The sequence below is a fragment of the Urocitellus parryii genome, chromosome 7, assembly GCF_045843805.1.
Source record: "Urocitellus parryii isolate mUroPar1 chromosome 7, mUroPar1.hap1, whole genome shotgun sequence".
Classification (NCBI taxonomy): domain Eukaryota; kingdom Metazoa; phylum Chordata; class Mammalia; order Rodentia; family Sciuridae; genus Urocitellus; species Urocitellus parryii.
The window spans coordinates 148013028-148026920 of NC_135537.1; the positions used below are offsets into that span (position 1 = coordinate 148013028).

Sequence of the window (13893 nt, forward strand, 5' to 3'; positions counted from 1 at the left end):
CACCTGTAAATCCCTGTAGTTTTGTGCTGTGGGTTTGTAGCTAATTATACGGCAGGCAGCCGTAATATGCTGTAACCCTGTTGGCGTGCTTATTTCAGAAAGAGCGAAATCTTCCAGCAGAGCAAAGAGGTGGCTTTGTAGGGACTGCAAATGAATGAAGCAACAATCATTTTATTGTAAACTAATACTTTGCTGCAGAATCTGGGCATCTGAACTTCAAGTGTGTATGGGGATGGGGGTGTGCCAATAGAAATATGTGTTTCAGATGTGTTTTACAGCTCTTGATTTGGATTCTCCTGCAGATACAGTCACACAAGGAGACCACCACTGGTCACAGCCAGTCAAATTGCTCTTTCTCCTATGGTACTGCTGTTAGTGACTGCTAGTAGGTTATTCAGCCGACCTCTTCTGATTCTGCTTTGCTGCCTGATTTCAAAAGATTTGCCCTATACTGGCTCTCAGTCACAGCTTGATGTAACCACTGCTTGTTTGCATGCATCCTCATCATTTTCATATAGGTCTCTTTATTTCTTCTTCAAGTTAGAAGGCAAAAGAATAGGGAGCATTTTTATATAATAAAAGATTTATGTAGGGCCAGCTAGACTCAAGCAAAATGAAATTCAGTTGGAAGGGATAGTAAAAAGGCTCAGAGAACTTGTGACTGCCAGAGAAGTCAGTGTTTCTTAAATTAAAGAAGGTTCAGCTAGCAGGCTGCAACTCCGACTTTGCATTCATATTGAAGCAGGCTTTCTAGCCATGCTGGGCAAGGCAGATCAATAAAATCAGAGATGACTTAATGCCAAGAACCTCAGAATTCAAAGGATTTCTCTTGTCCTTCTTTAAAGACCAAATTGATGTGGAATGCTAACTTCAGGAGCAGGGATGAGAAAATGCCAGGTCTAGGTGCTGGTTTGTTGACACCATGTTGAACATGTCCTTGGAAAGCATTCACTTTGATTTCTCAGTTATCATATCTGTAAAATGGAGCTAATTTACTAGAAGGAAAGTGATTGCAATATTTTAAAACATGAGAAGATTCATCATAATAAGTGCTTTAAATAATCCAAATAGCAGATTTGGGAAGTGAATTTATATTTCATTTATATACTTGAAAATATAGTTGATTGCCTAATAAGAGATGGAGCACTTTTGCTACTTTTGCATGAGGAGTATACTGTGAAACATGGTAGATTTTATTTTATTTTTAGCCACATAAATGGAATATTTTACTCATCTTTGCACAAACTATGGATCTAGCCTTCTGATGTAATACCGTAGTGTGCAGTGTGCTGAATTTGTCATATTGTTAAGATGATAAAAGAACCAGTGTAGGTGGAAAAAAAATTGCCTGTGTAGGATAATAAAATATATAAGTGAGCAATATGGACACCGTTAAGCATTTACCTGTTATATAAACAGTTTATCCTTCCTTCTCTAGTCATCTCTGCTCTGACCACACTAATTTTCATTCTACCAAAGAGGATAAGCCAGCTCTAAATTTACCTCTTACATGATTGATTTGGAGGCCATCCCTTTAAAGATTGTAGATACTAGGCGTTTTAGTAGCTTTTTTTTTTTTTAACCCCATACTGTGTGTAAGGTGCATAATTCCCATAACAAAGCAGCAGGGGGCTCCCTCTGAGAGCTGGATACTTGATGATGTAGAAGGGCTGGCTTTTTCGTGGTGGTGTTCTTTTCAATTTAGGCCCTTTTCTCAGAAAAACTTGGCCATCATCCTGTGAAGACTCCCAAAGGAATTAGAGTGTAGCTATAGAAGCAGTAAGACCTTTTTATTAGTTTAAGAAATTGGTTAACAGTTGAGATGCTACTGGTTTCTAAACTCCAGAAACCTGCATGAATGGTCCCTGAAATTGCTTTGGTTGTAGGGTTCTTTCTGAACTGAGGTTCATGGTAAGAGACTGTGCAAATAGCCCCATTATTTAGAATCTTTTGCATCTTAAAAGGAACACTTTTCTATAGTCTCATTACCACCTGCAATTTTAGTTTTTTGTTCAGTTACACCTCCCTTTCATCTAGAATCTTTGCATACTTTTCTTGTATTTATGAGGGCCCAGTGTGTTATGATGACTAAGAATTTCTTATAAAATAAGACCCATTCTCCTGAGTGAGAGCTCAAGGAATCCAGGTAGGAGAGGTTCAGGTTTTTGTACTTGGAGTTTGCTCTTGCTGTCTTATGAATTCACTCTGTGATAACAGGTTTGATGCAAGGAGCATTGCTACCCACAAATCACATGAGGTATACAGTTTGTGTGCAGTGATATGTCACAGCTTTTTATTTATATGGCCAGCTCAGTCTGTTCTGCTCCTTTCACTGCCATGGCAAGTGCATCACTTTCCTCCCTCTATCCTCCTTCCCACATATCATCAGCACCACCCACTATGTTCTGCCCATTAAGTCCTCTGTGTGCCAGAAAACTCCAACAATGATTAAATGCTGATCAAAGAATGTAAGGTTAAGATAGCAACCGATCAACCACTTTTTATTGCCCCGAAATTGTGGGTGGTAAGTATAACTTTGCCCATTTAACATTGAAAATAAGGATTTTTATTTGATTCTTTATCAGTTGGGGAAATGACTGATATTAAGATTTTAAGAAATAGTGGCAAAGAGAACACAAGAGACTTGCCTTATTTCCCATTCTTATTCTAGTCTTTCTTTGATGATTTTGGCATTTTCTTTATGAGAAAGTTCTAGGACTAGTCAATTTTCAGTAGGGTTTTATTTACGAAGAGTCCTAGAGTTTTTAAGCTAATATTTAAAAAAAATAATTATTACCCTAAATTCATTTAATTAAAAAGTATTAATTAATTTTAACCAATTATACCACTTTAGTGATTGAATCACTTATCATGATTTTCAGTTTAAGCTCCTATGGCACAGGGTACCACCCTCCATTCCTCTCCCCACAGAAGCAAGAATATGACTGAAAAACTGGAAACTTAGATCACTGGATTCTTTTCTTTAGAAGAGCATTTGTAGGTCCATTACAAATTATAGAAAAACAATTAAGGTGTAGGAGAAACTGTGTAATCAACTTCTCTTATTACACCTTTAATAATAGAAACAAGAAATGAGTCTTTAAGAATCTTGTCAAGAATTGTATTTCATGTTGCAGCTTAAGACAACATACCATATCATATAGCTTGAATTAATTTTCATTAGTCTGTGTTTTACCAATACTATGAATAATTGTTTTATAATAGAGTTATTTTGAAAACTCCATGGCAAATACATTTTGACCCTTTCCTCAACAGCTGCTGTGGAGAGGTAGGTCAGGAGGCATGTCTCTTTGGAGGCACCCTGGGGGTTGAAGGGTAATGAGCACTTAATTATGTCTGCTGAATGCTAGAGCTGCCAAACCGGAGCTCCTTGTGACTGGTCTGTATCTACTCTGACAATTCTTTTATTATGGCTTTCACTAACCTATCAGTAACTAACTGTGGTTGTTTAATTACAGAGGGAACATCCCCACGCTAAACAGGTACCGTATGTTTAGTTTCTTTTCCAATTAAAAGCACCTCTCTCTCTCTCTCTCTCTCTCTTTTTTTTTTCTTATAACTTAGAAAGCGAAACCAGGAAAAATAATGCTACACTTGACAAGTTAATGTGTTATCTTCTGCTAGAGAGTCCTGAGCTCCCCTTTGGACAGACTAAATTACTATTTCTGTTTGAAAAACGTGTCTTCAGCTTTTCTTCAGCTGTTCTAAAAGCAATACTTGAACGCATCAGTATGGAAAAACTCCTATTTAACTGAATGTGATAGGGAGTTTGTCTGCCTGATGTTCAGCTTTACTGAAAACATCTTTTGCTGAGTTCTCTGTCTATTTGGGACTTTGAGCAGAAACCATTAAGGGTACTCCTATCTGCAAATTGTTCACAGACTTTTCAATTTTTAGTTGCTCTAATTTGTTCCTCCTTTAAGAAGAGTACAAATCTAGATATAGTTGATTTCATGTTTTAAGAGTTTGTTAATATTTTCTGAAATATTAGTTTTATAATGATTTGAAAGTCAAGTTTTAATTTTAAACCTATAATAAGATGAACATTGGAAAAATATATTTAGTTTTGATATGTTCAGCCCTGTGAAGAGGTTTCCAGGCCAATATAACACAAATGACTTTAGTATTTACTTTGTGTTCCTCCTGCCTTTCGAGCCAAGCAAGGTAACACAATGCAAGTTTGAGAGAATAGCAGTTCTGTTTGGAGTTGAATCTACAAAGTGCGAAGGCAGTGAACTCTTTGTAGATAATGTTAGATGTGGAAATAATTATAGGTTTACATTTATTTTGTACCTCTCCCTTTAGAATATTAAATAATCAAAACTGATCATAGCTTTTAGAGTTCAGTTGAGATGTGGAGAAGAAAGGCAATGTTTTTATAGGATCCTCCAGTCTCCCCTTAGAGAGTGAACTTGGTTCATTCTGCCTGCCCTTAGCTGTGCTGGCCCAGGAGCATAGTAGTGAAGGGAAACTGAATAGTATATATTTCCCATGGGGTTCAGTCTAGGGTAAAAGATATTAACCCTATGTTTGCTACAAACACAGCCTGTTGATTTTGTAGAGGGAGTTCCATTTAAATGTTATCGGGAACCCTTATATCTTTTCTGTCTAATACCACATGGGTAGAAAAATACCTCAGAAAGTTGCTCCTTTAGTAAATATATTTGGTGATCCTAGAAAAGAACAGAATGATAGCATTTCTGGGTTAATACAGCTCATAATCCCAGTTTCTAGTGAGTGCCACGTGTAAGACTTGCTTGATGTGTGTTTCATTTGTTTGTTTCACTCATGGTATCCATGGTTTCCTCTCCCACTCTGCCTTTCTATTCCCTAGTATTGTCAAAAGATGACATACCTTTCCGTAGTCATCATTTACCAAAGGAATGAAAGCCAGGAGTGTCAGTCTCTATAGTGTGTGTGAGCAGCATTTCCATCCTACAAAGAATTCCATTGCCTTTTACAAATATGATTTGCAATAGGGTGCAGTAAATACCCAGGTCTCAAGTTCACGTTGCTGGCTTTCTTCCTCCTGCAGCACTGCAGGTGGTATACTTTAAGGAGATTTTTGGGCAGTTCCCCAAAGTACAGGTGCCATGGCCTCACTCTGAACTTGCTTCAGATCAGTATGTCAGTAACATTTCAGGCAAATCCTGGAGGCATCCATTAGCTTGGTCCTTCCTAACAGGCTGTCCTGATTGACTGGGCATTCAGAAATACCTTGCAGTATTATTTATCAGTGCGTACTTCTGAGGTGCATCAAGGAATATTCAGATTCATTACAGTTTATATTGAACAAATCAGTTCAGTTCTCTTCAAGCATCTTCATTTAGCAACTATTTGTCATGCTTACACATACTTTGAGACCCATGCTCTGCTTTTCGTATCTTGCTGGAAATTATTAAGAGCTCTCAATGAAGATATTTTTGCTTTGGTATAGAATTGTTTAAATATAAAAAGGAAATTTTGCAATTTGGGGTTAAAAAATGTCTCTCTTTTAAAAAGAGAGGACTATAATTCTAACTATCCCTATCAGCCTATTAAAGTAAAAGGTAAATACCTCAGTAAAGTTCATTTTATAGACAGACTTGTTTCTATACCATAAATAATGCTTTTTTGTAATGATTTACTAAACCATTTTATTCTTCTTAATTAGAATTCTTATTTTATATACATGTGTTTACCTATCTATACATCTGTGAATACTTAACCTATCACAGTTCCTAGAGAAAAAAATGCCTTAAGTGTTGCATAATTACTCAGTTTGCATATTTCCTTTTAATGGAGGGAATGTTTGGGGAGGGGGAAGATGCAGGATGGTTTTTAACCCCTATGTGGTATTCATTCATCAGACATGTCATGCTGTGAAATTCCTGACACAACTTAACATTTCTATTTAAAGAAACTTTGAATGATGAAAATTTAGTTTGTTTGGGGAAATTCAAATGAAACATGAATCTAACAAAACAACCTTGTCTATAGTGGGCAAAAAACCATACCTGCTCTGCAACCTGAACCTACTTAGAGTTTTCTCCTATCTTCTTTTCCCTGTTGTTACCCCCCAATCCTCATTCCTACCATCCTTGTCTAATGAACTCGATTGAATTGCCATTTAGAATGTCCTTCTCCTCCAACCTCAACCACTATGGCATGACTCATGTAGCTAGTGTCAGCGATGTGCTGTTGGACAACTCTTTCACACCACCATGTCAGCGGATGGGTGGAATGGTCTCTTTTCGGACTTTTGAAGATTTTGTCAGGTAAGATATTGTGGAACTGTGTTTGTATAAGGGGAGCCATGGATCTGTCTATTTTGGGGTCTCACCTTCCCCAGAATGGCCATGAACTAGTTAAAGAGGTATCACCCTTATTGTATATGCCTTCAGAGAAATATATATCCTTTCATTTCCATCTCTCATTCAGACTCTACAAGCCTCTGCTTGTAGTATGAACCTGGTCAGAAAAAAAAAAAAGAAACAAACAAAAATCATCTTTTCCTTAGAAGCTAACAGAAGAAGCTGTCTGCTCTGTGATGAGTGAAATGTCAGGAGAAATTAAACACAACACTAGAGTGAGCCCCACCAGAGACGATACATCTTTTGATTAAATGCATTCAGCATCTATCTCTTGATGTATACTGATGCATTACCCTAGGGGGAGGGGTAATTACATTGGTCTGTCACTGCTCCAGTCCCAGGCTCTTTCTGTTACTTTAAGACTGATGATGACAGCAGTGCTCATATCTTACATATAGCGAAACAAACAAAACAAAAAAAGCACTAGATCTTTCTTTTTTAAAAAGAAAAAATATATATGGTATATTAAAGTTTAAACAATCTATCCTCCTAATTTCTGCCACTTGGTGAAATTTTGCATGTCATCTCTAGCCACTGGTGATTCTATTCAGTTGACTATTGAGCACAGGGCAGCATAGATTATTCTTTTAGACTGAACTGCCAATGGTAGCATTAGTTTCCTGCCACTTAGGTTTTCTGCCACTCAGATTTTCATGGTGGGTGTTTCTCTGTATTTTTCAGAATATTTGATGACGTGATGGGCTGCTTCTCCGACTCCCCACCCCAAAGCCCCACATTCCCAGAGGCAGGCCATACATCTCTATATGATGAAGACAAGGTATAGTGAGTAACCCCTTTGGGAGACTACTTTGTTCTTTCAGACACAGGACTTGTACTATATACTATCTTTCTGACTTTGGAACATATGGAGACACAGGACTTGTACTGTTTTTCTGACTTTGGGATATGATAGAGAAGAACTTACTTTTTAACCCTACTTTACATTTTTTAATTTAATGTGCCTCATTGAAATATTTTTGGAAACAGGTCATGAATTTTTTTTCCTTTTTTTGTGGTACTGGGGATTGAACCCAGGGGTGCTCACTACTGAACTACTTCCTCAGCCCTTTTTGTTTTTGAGACAGGATCTCTCTAAGTTCTTCAGGTTGGCCTCAAACTTTCAATCCGCCTGCCTCATCCTCTGTAGTAGCTGCAGTTACTGGCATGTATTACTGTGCCTGGCTAAATTCTTAATTTAAAGAAATACTAATTAATCTTAGAACCCATAGTGTAGAATGGACTCAGCTATATCCATTGCAGCTGCCTCTCAGTCTCTGCATGTTGTTTTAAAGATTTGAACCTTGATTGCTGAATTTTTACTCGGTTATGGTTTGTATCTTTTCATCTTGGTGTTATTATAGTCCTCAGGGAATAGTAGATTTTTAGACTGCAGAAAAATAGATATTTGTTTAAAACTTCATACTTTGATGAAATCTCTTCTTTTCATTTCTTAGTGAACACATTGTTCTGTTCTTCACCTACAACATTATTTTCCCATAGTTTGGTACTTCCAGTGTTGGATGAACCATAAGGAGATATTTTATGTGAGAATATGGTCAGATGGTTTCTTTCACTCATTTCTCTTCACATTCATTGAAGAATGGTGGCAAATAAAATGGTTTAACTCCCATTTTGGTAGTGAAAAAGTTGAGACATGGTAGTCTTCAAGTTCATGTCAAGTCAAGTTAAAGCTAATTCAAGCTAATACCTTTGCTGGCTTATCTTTTATGTGTTTTATTTAGTTTCTTTTGTGGCTGTTAGGCAGTACTTCTGTTTGCTTATTCCTACTGATTAGAAAACCAGAACAACCTGTGGAGGTGGACTTCTTTTTATGTTATTCTGCCAGGTACTATAACTTATTCCTGCTTCTGTGTTAGCCAGTGTCATCTTTTCTTTGGTTTGTGTTCTTGGGTTCCAGGTCCCCAGGGATGAACCAATTCACATTCTGAATGTGGCTATCAAGACTGATGGTGATATTGAGGACGACAGGCTGGCAGCAATGTTCAGAGAGTTTACGCAACAAAATGTAAGTCCTTGATTAAGCGAAGCTGGTGGTGGCCCTTCCTGCTGGTTGTCAAAGGCATCCCCCACCTCGCACCAGAATGGGGATTGAACCTAGGACCTGGCACATGCTAGGCAAGTGTTCTACCACTGAACCTTTTTTTTTTTTTAAAGATAGAGTGGCACTAAATTGCTAAGACTGACCTCAAACTCCTCATTATTTACTGGAATTATGAGTGTGCAACACTGTGCCTGACAAAAACCATCCTTTTATCCGTTGCTACTTGTAAGGTTTATCATTTATAATGGCTATGTCTTTTATCATAACCATCAGAATTGTGGCTAGTTCTGTCTATAAGGATAAAATTCTAAAGAAATTTGGAGGCGGGAACTGGGGATTGAACTCAGGGGCACTCGGCCATTGAGCCACATCTGCAGTCCTATTTTGTATTTTATTTAGAGACAGGGTCTCATTGAGTTGCTCAGCACCTCGTTTTTGCTGAGGCTGGCTTTGAACTCGCTATCCTCCTGCCTCAGGCTCCCACGCCGCAGGGATTACAGGTGTGCACCATTGCACCTGGCTATGGCTATGAATATCTTTTTGTGTCAACAAATATTTGAAATGTTTTTAAGGAAAGTTATGTTCCTAAAAGTTTAAGCTTTCTAGTCTTAAAATTCCAGTCACCTCCTTAATATTTTTTTTTAAGAATTCTATTTTTTTTTTTTTTGAGAGAGAGAATTTTAATATTTATTTTTTTAGTTTTCGGCAGACACAACATCTTTGTTTGTATGTGGTGCTGAGGATCGAACCCGGGCCGCCCGCATGCCAGGCGAGTGCGCTACCGCTTGAGCCACATCCCCAGCCCCTCCTTAATATTTTATGTCTTTTTTTTTTTTTAAGTACATTTTTTTGGGGGCAGGTACCAGGGATTGAACTCAGGGGGCTCTCGACCACTGAGCCTCATCTCCAGCCCTGTTTTGTATTTTATTTAGAGACATGATCTAACCCAGTTGCTTAGTGCCTAACTTTTTGCTGATGCTGGCTTTGAACTCATGATTCTCCTGCCTCAGCCTCCCAAGCAGCTAGGATTATAGGCATGTGCCACCATACCCAGCCTCTTTTGTTTCCTAATTCCACATGTGTAAGCCCAAACACAACACAAATCCCTTCTCTGTCTTTCTCTTCTTTCTTAGTTATGCTTCCATCCTCCTTTCAATTTATATCAGTTTGATATCTCACATTTATAAACTCCATAGTCTGAACTTAAAGTCTCATCATTTTCCTTCACCTCTCACCTAGAAAGTTTTTTCCTCCCTTTCTCCCTTCTGCTTAAGAACTGTCTCAAATTTTACCTCTTTAGTGAGGACTTCTGAGTAACTCATTATCTCTGAGTAACTCCCATGAATTACTCATTACCATATATTTATTAGCAATAAGAATAGTTTTTATTTGGGCTTGGGTGGTAGCTCAGTGGTAGAGCACTCGTCTAGCACATGTGAGACCCTAGGATTGATCCTCAGCACCACATAAAAATAAATTCATAAAAGGTATTGTGTCCACCTACAACTAAAAAATAAATAAATAAATAAGAATGGTTTTTATCTATAAAGATTCTTATAGTGAAATTGAGGGGACAGGATAGGCATGCTGAAAACGATAATCTATAGTTAATTTTGTTGTATGGTGCTGAGGATTAAACCTAGAATTTCACACATAGTAGGCAAATGTTCTACCACTGAACTACATACATCCCACTCCCTACAGTTAACATTTCGTTATGGTATGTCATAAATGCCAAAGCACCCTCTTAAACTGCCTTTAATTTGGTGTAGCTCAGTGGTAAACTGTTTGTCTAGCATGCGTGAGGCCCTTATTCAACCCCCAGTACTGCAAAAAAAAAACAAATACAAAACTGCCTTTAATGGCCAGACCATGTGTTCTCTTTGAATGGATAGCACTTAGTCTACAGTGCTTGTTTTAGAGAAAAAATTCAATAGATGTTTTAAAAACTTAATTCAGCAGTATAAACAATTAGTGCCACTGGCATTCAAATCATGTAATTCTAATGATAGATACCTAGGGAAAAGTTGGAAACTTTGTAATTAACATGCATCAGCATTTACTCCATAATACTCTCAGGGCACATAGACTAGCTATGCTATCAAGGATTGCAGTGGCCAACATAAGTAAAAGGTACTTTCAGAGAAAGAAAAGTAGGTGACATGCCTGGGAATTTTTCTTTAGAAGAGCAATTTACCTTCCTTCTTGTTCTTGGTCAGTGACCCCATAAGGCCAGTGAGGCCAGTGACCTTTAGTGGAAGAATCCAAAGTTGTATATGGTGGCTGCCACTACTGCTTCATGAAATAAATCTATGAAAATTTCTTCCCACATTTTGAAGCACTGATTGTGCCTGTATTTGATTTTTTCCATAATTGACCACAACTTTAGATTATTTATCACCTTCAGATCTAAATATTGTATATCATCACACAGATTTAAAGAGGTAGGGTCTTTATTTATTTAGTTATAAAATATACAAATTTATTTAACATGAATAAGCAATAAGGGATTATTTTTTTCTTTATTTGACTTATAAGCTGTGACACAGAGAAATCTAGTCTTTGCCTAAGGTTATTCAGAAGGGTCAGACTATGCTGACATTCCAGGCCAAGAGAAGCTATTAACTGCATCAGGTATTGTGTTTATCTAGAAATATTTGGCATTTTCATCTCCTTATTTAAAAATATAAATGAAAGAAGAAAAGGAAGGAAAAGCAATTTAAGAAAAGAAAGCTGAAGTGATAACTAGTTTTGTTTTTCACTTCATGATCATGCTCATAGCAGTTTAGAAAGTTTTTTTTTTTTAACGTACGCATTAAACTATCAAATAGGTTGATCCAAATTGTCCAAATAATCTTCTAGTCCCAGCATGTCTTTTTTTCTCTCATAGAAATTAGGATCATATATTTGTAAATGACTTGTGGAGGAGATTGAAGCAGTCAGTGTAAATGGAGTTTCTCCAGGTGCTGACGCCTAATCGCTGGGTAATAGCTGTGGACTTGCTGTGAGACCCACATTATTACAATGTAATCAGAATCCTGTTGCTCTGCTGTTATTGTCAGCCACTTGTGGAATTTTAAAAGCAATAACAGTTTTGATTTTAAATCATGGCATTATTAAAGTTATTTTCTTCCCTTGCCAGAACATAGCTATTGATGTTTGCCTTTGAAGGACCTGACTATAGTGGAATTCTTTGTTGGTGTCAGAAGGAATGCTTCTGTTCCTGGTTACCACCACACCCCTTTTCTTTCTACCCAGTTTTTTCCTTATTGTAGTGTCAGTATTTGGTTATTTATGCTAAGGAGCATGATGAGTATGGAATATTTTTTAAGTGTAGTTGGATCAAAACTTACATTTGACCTAGGAATTTATTATTAGAATTTATATATATAAAATTTATTTTTCCTGTATTTTTTGCTTGTACTGTTAGTAAGGTCAATTTATTACTCAGCAATACCGTAGAAGAAATAGAGAAATGCGAGAAAATGTCCCAGAAACATGCTTCTTTATAAGGGGAAGCAAATTTGGATTTAAAAAAAAAGGTGGGGAAGCAAATTTGGATTTAAAAAAAAAATGAAAATTAAGAATTGGCTTGTGTCAAAACACATTCTACTGTCATGTATAACTAATTAGAACAAATTAAAAAAAATAATTGGCTTTTGAACATATCTCTTGGTTAGAGTTATAGCAAGAAATGTTATCAAACTTAAGTCTGGATGTAGGTTGTAAAAGGCCATGTATTTTTTTCTGTTTGTACTATTAATATATTCTCTGAAGTCATTCAATTGGTGGGATCGTTTTTTCTATATGTTGCCATGTAGCCCCTTTGTTAGTACTCTTAAAAGCATGTCTTTCATTTAATTCATACTCTGTTTCTTTGCTTTTTGAGGTAAGTGAATAGTAAAGGATAGAGAGAGGCTAGTTTCCAGAGGTCCAAGACTCTCTTAAGAGGCTATCTTGAGATTTCTAGTCTTTGTTTACTCCTAATATACCATTTGCCTATGCCAAGAAATAACTCCATGTAAAGTAAGGGGGAATTGTTTTAGAAGAACTGAAAGGTTAGGATTTGTTAGATTCTAGAAATGCTATATCTAATGGTAGGTGATATCTATATTCTAAATAAAAGTTTAGAACCTATTTTCTGTTTCATAGAAAGTTCTTTATTTTCATCTACTTGATTTCATTTAGCTTATACATCAGTAGTATTAATCTTCACATTTAAATACACAACCAATTACTTTAATTTCTAAAAACATGAATTGTAGGCTTACTTTGGTGTGAAGCAATTCTGACAGAACTTAGGTGATTTCATATAACCCTTTCTCTTCCACAAAGTTTTCTTTCAATTTTTTTGCAAATCAATATAAAACCTATTCCTTAAGACTTAGCCACAGGAGCCATGTTAAAATCTGTTTATTTGCAAGTTTGAAGATTCAGAGCTGAGATTACAAATATCCAAATAGGGTGCTTAACCCAAACAGAGTGTTACAAGGATTGAACAGGGTAAAATTTAGGTAGAATGGAGATGTCATCTATCTTATTTTATGTGTTTCTTCATAGAAAGCTACCTTGGTTGAACATGGAATCCGACGCCTTACTTTTCTGGTTGCTCAAAAGGTATTGATTGAAATGGAAATTGTATGTGTATTTCTTGTGCTCTTACCACAATTTTTAAAATAAAGTGGGATTGTAGTAATATGCTTATTTACAGAACTTATACAGAGAAATAACTTTTCCTATAAATTTAATTTTTAATAAACATTAGACAAAACATTTGAGATTCTGGGAAGGGCTTTCTAAACTCATTACTCAGTTCATTTAAAATGTTATTACTAATTGGTGGTTTCTATTGTTTTTTTTTCTTTCTGTCTTACTTGAAAGGATTTTAGAAAGCAGGTCAACTGTGAAGTGGATCAGAGATTTCATGTAAGTAAAAGGAACAATTATGAAAACGACTTACTGTTTTATCTGTTTGCCACCAATAACTGAAATAGAATATATCTGAGTTATTTAGAAGGGTTTAGACTGCTGATGTTTGGTCTCTCTTCATTTAGAAAGTATTATGATGAATATTCAATCCCTCTATCAAGTGTTCCAGCAAAAGTTTTTTTCCTTTTTTTAAAAAATCTTATAATGAATTCTTAATGTTTCTCTGAGAAATAGTTAAGGATGAGCATATGCTTTTCTTCAGATGAATAGGTAGAAGTAGGAACTAATAATTTCTTCTGTGCACATAGTGAATCAATAATCAAAAATAATCAGTTGTACTCTGAGGTTTTGGCTTCTACCAAATATGGATTCAAGTTCTATTATCAAGAAATCTCACTTCTGAAGAATAGTGATTTATTATTAAAAATGCTGTAGCAGAGCCAAAGTTTCTATTTTTATCTTATGTTAATTCTAAGAATAGGAAATAAATAAAAATTAAGTATTCTTTTGTTTGTAGTTCCATTTAAC

General features: G+C 36.2%; 1 protein-coding gene across 6 annotated transcripts in view; it reads left to right on the forward strand.

Moving 5' to 3' along the window:
• The window catches only part of Acaca (acetyl-CoA carboxylase alpha), a 226922-nt gene that overhangs the window by 106871 nt on the left and 106158 nt on the right, over nucleotides 1-13893 (forward strand). For 5 of the 6 annotated variants that reach the window (XM_077801005.1, XM_026398068.2, XM_026398066.2 and 2 more), the window contains 6 exons: nucleotides 3480-3503; nucleotides 6135-6278; nucleotides 7056-7152; nucleotides 8293-8400; nucleotides 12997-13053; nucleotides 13318-13362. In XM_077801005.1, coding sequence (XP_077657131.1) covers nucleotides 3480-3503; nucleotides 6135-6278; nucleotides 7056-7152; nucleotides 8293-8400; nucleotides 12997-13053; nucleotides 13318-13362 — 475 coding nt within the window. The remainder of the gene's footprint in view (nucleotides 1-3479; nucleotides 3504-6134; nucleotides 6279-7055; nucleotides 7153-8292; nucleotides 8401-12996; nucleotides 13054-13317; nucleotides 13363-13893) is intronic. The other variant, XM_026398067.2, reaches the window with a different exon arrangement.